We start from the raw sequence: 10,000 nt of genomic DNA on the forward strand, positions 1-10,000 counted from the left end.
TTTAGGTTGCTATGATTTTAAACAAGCACATCTGTTTTGATGTTGTTACTTGTTTTAAGATATTTTAATTGTCTATTATTTCCCATATTGTTTATTTATTTCCTTATTTCCTTTCCTCACTAGGCTATTTTTCCCTGTTGGAGCCCCTGGGCCTATACTATAGCATCGTGCTTTTCCAAATAGGGTTGTAACTTAGCCAGTAATAATAATAATAATAATAATAATAATAATATTAATAATAATAATAATAATAATGATAATAATAATAATTGGAAGCTATATTTCCTAACTAATTTTATATGGATTTCAGTTTTTTAATGGAGGCTTCCATGATTTTCAAGGAAATGGTGCCATGCGGATTTTGTTCATATTTCTCCTTGGGAGTATATATATATATATATATATATATATATATATATATATATATATATATATATATATATATATATATATATATGTGTGTGTATGTATGTATATATATACATATATATATATATTCAAATTCAAATTCAAATTCTTTATTTCAGCTGTAGAGCCATATACAAAATATTACAATAAAATTAATAGTTATATACAAATATATTAGGAGTAAAACAAAAGGTCTAAACACAGAAAATGTGTTTAGACCACTCTTTAAAAACTAATGATTTTTTAAAGCTATCACTGTTAAAAATTGCACAAATTAAGTGGTTTTTTGAACTCTTTGCTCTCTGAAACAAACTTACAATACATTTTCTCACTAATTCATCAAATGTTGGTATTCCTAAAGAAACAAAGTGTCCGCTTACTCTCGAAAACCTTTCTATTCCCATCAGGTACCTAAAAGAGTCATTGTAACATATCTTAAGTTTTCGTTGGGTTTCCTTTTTACATATCATTGCCAGAGGCATACAATACAGGGAAGTACAGAAAGATCTGAACAAATGTACTTTTGCCTCATCATTGCACATATGAAAGTTCCTTAGCAACATATTGCCTCGCAAGCATTGCCCTCGATAGAGTGATGCAATATGGTCATCGTCCTTTAGATTGTCATTAATATTCATGCCAAGATATTTACATGACTTAACGACTTCCAACCTGACGTCATTAATATAGAGTGACGGTTCACTAAATGACATAAAATTCCAGGGCTTTATAACAAGAACTTTGGTCTTGTCAGGATTGGCTTCAAGATAATGGTATTTCAAATATTCCATAGTTTTATCTATGAGTATTTGCAACGCTTTTAAAGATGGAGCTAAAAGTATTATATCATCTGCATAAAAGATATGATTCACCTTAACCTCTCCCACTGTGCAACCACCTTCCCTGCTGAGGACCTTTGTACTTAAGTCATCCACATATACGGCAAACAGAAGTGCTGATAGAACACTACCCTGTCTAATACCACAACTGGGTTTAAAAGGAGAGGAAAGACTATTGCCCCACATTACTCTAAAGTCCTGAGTTTTGTACCAGTACTGTAGCAGTGCTATAATGTAAAATGGCATATGTCTTCTCTTTAAAATTTGAAATAATCTTTCATGACACACTTTATCGAAAGCCTTGGACATATCCATTGCGCATACAAAAACTGGAGTGTTTTTTGACCTATAAAACTGGCATGTTTGTTTAAAAAGAAAAAGGGCCATATCAGTGCTGTGTTTAGTTTTATAAGCAAATTGATTATCGGAAGTTGTTAACAAGTCTTTGCATCTTTGTAGGATGATGCATTCAAATAGCTTAGAAATAATAGAGGCAAGGGCTATTGGACGATAGTTATTCTTATCAGAGAGAGACTTATGGTGATCTTTAACTAAATTCAGAATTTTTATTTCAGTCAGATTTTTTGATACGAAATGATGTCTGCACAAACAAGTGAACAAAAGTGACAGATGCACATACAGAGTTGGATGGGCATATCGTAAGTGATTCCCTGTGATTCCATCCAGGCCCGGGGCACTATTTAACGAAAGGGATTTTAAAGCATCTTGAACGTCTTTAACGGAAACAATTGGTATGGTGCTTTCTTCATCTTCATTTTCCATCGATAAAGACATTTTTGGATGGTTCGTGCCTTCCATATATATGTATACATACATATATATATATATATATATATATATATATATATATATATATATATATATATATATGTATATATACTGTATATATATATATATATATATATATATATATATATATATATATGTGGGTGTGTATATATATATATATATATGTATATATATATATATATATATATATATATATATATATATATATATATATATATATATAATATACAACAGAAGAATTGTTTACCTCTTGTACATGCAGTTACCACTATAACAGTGACTGCTTTGCATAAATTCCTTAAATAGAGAAGAATTTGCCTGCAATTCATCTCAAAATTCATCACAATGATACGAAAGGAATCCAACTCTATTGGGGCACCAAATATCCCCAAATCAAAAAGAGCTCGAACGAGATTAGTCCAATCAGAAGTAGGTTTAGATTGAAGTCCATAATCAAGAGCAAATCCTTAAAAGCCTCTTGTTATGTCGTTGTGGAATTCCAATAATTTACTTGTAATGTTACGAGCAGCAATATTAAATTTTTTTTGGGTTTCTAGTAGAATATGAACTGATGTAAGCATGATAGATAGTAAACGTTTATGTGGATTCCATAATTGAAACGTTTTGCGTTTTGATCTGGAGTTTATATATATATATATATATATATATATATATATATATATATATATATATATATAGATATATATATATATATATATATTCATATATATATATATATATATACACATTATATATCATCAGACGTTACTAGTCACTGCAGAACAAAGACCTCAGACATGTTCTTCCACTTGCGTCTGTTGATGGTCTTTCTATGCCATTCAACGCCCATAAACTTTCTTAATTCATCAATCCATCGTCTTCCCCCTGCTTCTTTTGCAAGCAATGGGAACCCATTATGTTTTTCTTAATGCCCATCTATTATCTGTCATTCTTTATATATATATATATATATATATATATATATATATATATATATATATATATATATATATATATATATAATAGCCTATATATATATATATATATATATATATATATATATATATATATATATATACACACATTGTATGTGTAAATGTGTGCGCATGTACTGCATATATATATATATATATATATATATATATATATATATATATATATATATATATATATATATATATATGTACAGTATATATATATATATATATATATATATATATATATATATATATATATATATATATATATATATACTGTACATATATATATATATATATATATATATATATATATATATACTGTACATATATATATATATATATATATATATATATATATATATGTGTGTGTGTGAATGCTAAAACTTACTTTTCATCATCATAGTAAGCATCGGAATGCGTGTATCACAGCGAATCAATTTAGTATCTACAATAAACACCAAAGTGAATCTTTTCTCTTTATTAACACATTCACAGAATCTCTTGCAGCTAAATAAATTAGATCTCGCCATTTTAACGTCATTTTACCTTAATTTAGTTGTAAGATAGTTTGTGATACTTAATTATCTCTGCCAACGAAGTTGGAAGGAGGTTATATTCTCGCCGCTCTTTGTGTGTTTGTTTATGTGTGTGTGTTTGTTTTTTCGTGAACAACTTCCTGGCTACAATTTTAATCGTAGTCATGAAACTTGCAGGGTATACCTATTGTGTAAAAAGTTGGAAATGATAAAATTTTGGAAGGTCAAGGTTACGTCAAGCTGAATGTCCAATTCACGTAATCAGCCATTAGTTTGGACATTGTGGTCTCAGAGACTTCAAACTTGGCTCATATTTGAGTGTATGAGAATCCATGCCAATTTATACACGATAAGGTAAAGGTCAAGGTCGAGAAATAAGCTGTCGCGGAGGTGTGCGCTCTAGTGAGTGACCCTCTAGTTATTTATGTTTCTTTGGTTCTCAAAAGCACGAAATTAAGAATTGGAGTGGCATTGAATTATCTGTTTTATTAAAATTACCTAGACTTTTGTAAGTGAAAGTGCTATAATTTAAGCTTAAACATTTGTAAAATAAATATTTAGATAGATATGTATACACAACCCCTCTCACCAGGGTATGAGTAATCCCTCCGGAAACAAAGTGGCATTGCATTTAATGATTATTGAGTTCCGGGAAATGCCGATATATTTACCAAAGCAAGCGCGACTTATGGTATTAAATGCATATAGTTTATTTCTTTTATTTATGTTCAGTTTCTCGATGGAAAATATCCAAGTATCCTACATAAGTAAGTAAGGCAAATTGTCAATAATATAAAAGATTTTTAATCATGTGAAGTTTGTTATCATTATTATTATTATTATTATTATTATTATTATTATTATTATTATTATTACTATTATTATTAGCTGAGCTACAACCCTAGATAACAAACATTATTATTATTATTATTATTATTATTATTATTATTATTATTATTATTATTATTATTATTATTAGCTAAGCTACACCCCTAGAGGGAAAAGCATTATTATTATTATTATTATTATTATTATTATTACTGGCTGAGCTACAACCCTAGATGGAGAAGCAGGAATTGAGACGGGAAGAGAGACAGTTCAATAATAGATATTAATCACTTGCATATCTGGATAAAATGGATATAATATATAAGAAAAATCATTGGACGTTTTCTGTAGCACTAATGAAGTCAAGAGGAAAGTTTCCTTTGGCCGTAATGAACGAGACAGAGTTGCCCATGCAAGCTCTGGCTGCATGCAAGATGAAAGCATAAGGGTTCTTGGCTTTATATCAGTATGAAGATTTTGGAAATTAAATGCTCATTCATATGAGGTAGGCCGATAAAGTGTCTATTTTCAACAGCATAGATGGCAGAGTATCATTTTTTTTGGAAAGCAATTAAGGGTAAAGACATAAAAATAAACTGTTGTTGAAATACAAGGGAGAAATGGCAATGATGCTTATGTGTGTATATATATATATATATATATATATATATATATATATATATATATATATATATATATATATATATATATATATATATGTGTGTGTGTGTGTGTGTGTGTTTGTGTATTTTCAGTATATTGGTGTGTTTCTATCTATATTTATGTGTATGTATATATTATTATCATTATTATAAAGCCTAGATAGGTAGATATATGTGAGTGTGTTTATAAAGAGTAGCTTTGTGCTCTGAATATTAATATAGGTTTATTTCACAATTTTAAAAGGCAGATATTAGCACAGTTTTATGATATAAATATATTCGCTTCCGACTTAGATAATACACTGGCAAGAGCACTCTGTAAACAAGAGCGCATACCAACACACGGAACTATTTTCGTCTGGTAGGTTAAAATCCTACGAGAGAAGTTTCAAAGTTTTATTAGCAATAAATGTAATAGATATTGAAACACTAATAACCAACAAATACGACTGATAAGATTGTTATCTTATGCAGATGGAAAATATTTAAATACGTTCTTATAACGAGATTTAACAAGGTTAAGTGGTTATGAAATTAGGAAAGGGAAAAAGATTTTGCACTACCTCCTGATAATATTGATATTAAAAACGTTGATAACTAACAAAGACGACTGATAAGTTATCTTATCTAGATGGAAACAGTTTAAATACGTTCCTATAATGAGATTAAACAAAATCAAGGAAAAGGAATACTCCTTTTATATCTTACATTACCTCCTCAATATATTAAAAACGTTGATTTAATCTGCTTCTAATTGACTCACCCATCGATGGATCCAATAGCTGTAACCTTACGAGAACTAAAGATGATAGCCACTCGTGCATACATTAGTTACGTGGTAGAAATCAGATCAGATTCATCTAGTGATGGATAAATGGATAGGCTTTGTATGGATGAAATTTGAATATCTGGGTAAGGAAAATAATCTCTACCTAGACAACCACTCAAAAACTTCAAGGATGGAAATCAAAATCACTTAGGTACGTTTGTTTAGTAACTAAAAACAAAAAATAAACAGAAGTTTTGGGGAAAAAAGGTCAAACTCAATCTATTCTAAGAAACAGCTGCTAAAAAAAATAAAACGGTAATTTTAAGAAAAAATCCAAACAGATTAAACTATGTTCTGGAAAGTAGAAAGTATGGCAGAATTACAATGTAGGTAGGTAGGGAGACGGTACACTGTTAAAAACGTAATTTTAATGGGAAATTCTCCGTAAAAATATACAGTTCTCAGCTGTATTTCAGTTAAATACAGGCGACCGCAATTTTACCTTTGTTATTATCCTTTACGGGTTGGTGACCGTAATATCACTCGTTTACTTCAATATAACCGTTTTTAAAAGGGTAAATGCCTTGCAACATTTATTCCAGGATTTTTAACCTTTTTTATACAGCAAATTTTCAACAGTGTAGGTAGGGTCTAGGATGATGTTTGGTAGGGAGAGGGAGGAGGGAGGGTGGGTTGGCCTCCCGAAGGCAATAGTACAAAAAAGAAAAGAAAAGAAAGGGGGGAAAAAATACGAAGAACACGAAAAAGTTCATGATTAGAATGAGTGTAAATTCCTACCAGCGTCACAACGTGCGGACAAGAGGTAGCGCTTTTGTGGGCTGATATTCCTTGTCTTGTTAGTGGGAATGCTTACCATATTTACTTCGGAAATGGAGTCAAACGATGCGATGGTGATGTCCATGCCGATGTAGCAAGGTTCTCCTGTTGGGAGGAAAAAGGTGGTAAGTGATTTAATGAGAATTGTCAATAAATTTTGATTAAATAGTATAGATGCACAAAAATAAACTGTTATTTAACAGGAATTAAGAATACACTTTGATGCAATAGGATAGATACATAGAAATAAACTGTTATTTAACATGAATTAAGGATACACTTTGATGAAATAGGATAGGTACATAGAAATAAATTGTTATTTAGCATGAATTAAGAATACACTTTGATGAAATAGGATAGATACATAGAAATAATCTGTTATTTAACATGAATTAAGAATACGTTTTAATGCAATAGGATAGATACATAGAAATAAACTGTTGTTTAACATGAATTAAGGATACACTTTGATGCAATAGGATAGATGCATAGCAATAAATTGTTATTTAGCATGAATTAAGAATACACTTTGGTGAAATAGGATAGATAAACAGAAATAAACTGTTATTTAACATGAATTAAGGATATACTTTGATGAAATAGGAAAGATACATGAAAATAAACTATACTCGGAAAAGTTACCATGTGATAAGATTAAATTTTGATAAAATAGGCTAGATACATAAAAATAAGCTACACTTGGATAAGGTATTATGTGATTTAAGGCGAATTAAGAATAAACTATGATGAAATAGGATAGATACATGAAAATAAACTGCATTAGGAAAAGGTATTATGTGATTTAAAACAAGTTAAGAATAAACTTCAATAAAATAGGATACATACATAAAAATAAATTGCACGTGGGAAAGGTATCGTTTGATTTAAAACGAATTAAGAATAAACTTTGATGAAATAGGATAGATACATAAAAATAAACTGCACTTGAAATATGAGTCACAAAAGACAATGATGCATATATTCTCTATTTAAATTTTCGAATTTGCCAAAGCTGAGAATTACATAAATGAATATTGAGATATCGGTAATATTTAATAAATAAATGAGTAAGATGGAAAGATAACAATAGTTTGAATAATGTCACACACACACACACACACACACACACACACATATATATATATATATATATATATATATATATATATATATATATATATATATATATATATATATATATATATATATATAGGGGTTGGTAATTAATCTTGCACGTGAAATTTTAATACTTTTAAGTACTAAGCCAATAATTATCCCCTGGAATTACTTACTTCCAAAGGGTATTACAAATGAAAATTACTCCAACTTTGGCTATGATACCCACTTTGTTAATCCCAAGGGAAAGTAAATTTTATGTTAATGGTTCATTTGTTTATATATATATATATATATATATATATATATATATATATATATATATATATATATATATATATGTATGTATATATATATATATATATATATATATATATATGTATATATATATGTATATATATATAATATTTTTTATACAAAGAGCTTGTTCATGATATACCAGTTAAAAGGTGAGCGTGTTAGAGTTTTAGCTTTTCTCTGTAACCTTCTTATTTTCGGGAATTGGGGTTTAGAATATGTGAGTAAATGAATGTTTTTAGATATTCAAATTGCACTCAAGATGCCATTAAGACATACATATCAAGAGTCTATAGTATTGAATAAACAACATTGTATAAGTGAAGATACTAAAGTTAGGATTTTATAATATTTCTAACAGGGAAAAATAGCTCATTGATGAAAGGAAATAAGGAAACAAACACTGCACCCTTTTTTATGATTGATATTTCGACTTAAATTATTATGGGTTATTTAGGAAATATGTGTAGGTAATCGTGAAGAAGTATTCAACAGTTCCGTTATGAACCAACCAAACCCTCTCGACCTTGTGTGGGCAGGCATTGGGCCCGCTTTGTCTGGGCGATATTTTAGAGTTTGTATGGAACACTCATTGCACTCTTCTATTGATGTGCTTTTTCTTCGATTTTGTAGGGGGTAAGAGCGGTTGCCATCTTTTTGTAGGACTTTGATTTGGCTTTGGGGTAGATCGTAGTCGTGATCGGCTGCCCTGCCTGATTTCTTTTAAGATTTATTTCTAGATTTGAAGACTTGCTAACATGTATAATGTCATTTTATAGAATGACTAACATTTTCTATTCGTGCGCAGATATGAATCCTAATGTTTTTTAACATTTAATCCTTTAATCTTTTCTTTTCATAATTTATGTATGACATCTATTTTTGCGTTTTACTGATCTTGATGTATTCTAATTGTTTATTAATTATTTTTCATAAATGAATTTAGTTTATTTGTTTACTTATTTCCTTTCTTCAATCTGTTATTTTTCCCTTTTGGAGCCCTTGTGCCTATACGATCCTGCTTCTCCAATTAGCCTACGGTTGTAGCTTGTTAATTACTTCTCATTTATTGTTTATTTGTATCCCTGTTTCCTTTCCTCACTGGGCTAGTTTTCCATGTTGGAGCCCTTGTGCCTATACGATCCTGCTTCTCCAACTAGGGTTGTAGCTTGTTTCCTTGTTTCCTTTCCTCACTGGGCTTGTTTTCTGTTAGAGCCCTTGGGCTTATACCATTGTGCTTTTCCAAATAGGGTTGTAGCATACTAATTACTTCTCTTTCATAGTTTATTTGTTTCCTTTCCTCACTAAGACATTTTTACCCGGTTGGAGCCCTTGGGCTCATAGCATCCTGCTTCCCCAACTAAGGTTGTAGCTCGCTAATTACTTCTCATTTAAAGTTTATTTGCTTCCTTGTTTCCTATCCTCACTGAGCTATTTTTCCATGTTGGAGCCCTTTGGCTTATATCATCTTGTTTCTCCAACCAAGATTGCACCTTGGTAATTACTTCTCATTTATAGTTTATTTGTTTCCTTTCCTATTGTGCTAGTTTTCCTGTTAGAGCCCTTGGGCTTATACCATCCTGCTTCTCCTACTAGGGTTGTAGCTTGGCTAATAATGATAATACTTAGAAGAGAAATCGTCAGCTTTTCTATTTAATGGCCAATTCACCTTTTCATTTAATCATACTCTTCCATAGTGCTGAACACTGAAAAAAATACAAGGTTAGCCATCAACCTCCTACTTATTTTAATGAGGCCATTACACGACCCTTAGAAGAATATCCTCCTCTTATTATGCGTGTTTTTGTAGCATTTTCAAGAAAAGAAACCTCCATTTCCTAAAATGAAGAAGAAGAAAAAGGGAAGCCTCGTTGCTCCAGCTCTCAGTCTGGGTAAAGGATGTATGTCGTGTGTTGGG

At 30.1% G+C, this 10,000-nt stretch overlaps 1 protein-coding gene across 1 annotated transcript in view; it reads right to left on the reverse strand.

Moving 5' to 3' along the window:
• Positions 1-10,000, reverse strand: part of LOC137652328 (gamma-aminobutyric acid receptor subunit beta-like) — a 268,861-nt gene that overhangs the window by 96,508 nt on the left and 162,353 nt on the right. The window contains 1 exon segment of the mRNA XM_068385671.1: positions 6,707-6,774. Within this exon segment, the coding sequence (XP_068241772.1) occupies positions 6,707-6,774 (68 nt within the window).

The sequence above is a fragment of the Palaemon carinicauda genome, chromosome 13 (assembly GCF_036898095.1).
Source record: "Palaemon carinicauda isolate YSFRI2023 chromosome 13, ASM3689809v2, whole genome shotgun sequence".
Taxonomy (NCBI): domain Eukaryota; kingdom Metazoa; phylum Arthropoda; class Malacostraca; order Decapoda; family Palaemonidae; genus Palaemon; species Palaemon carinicauda.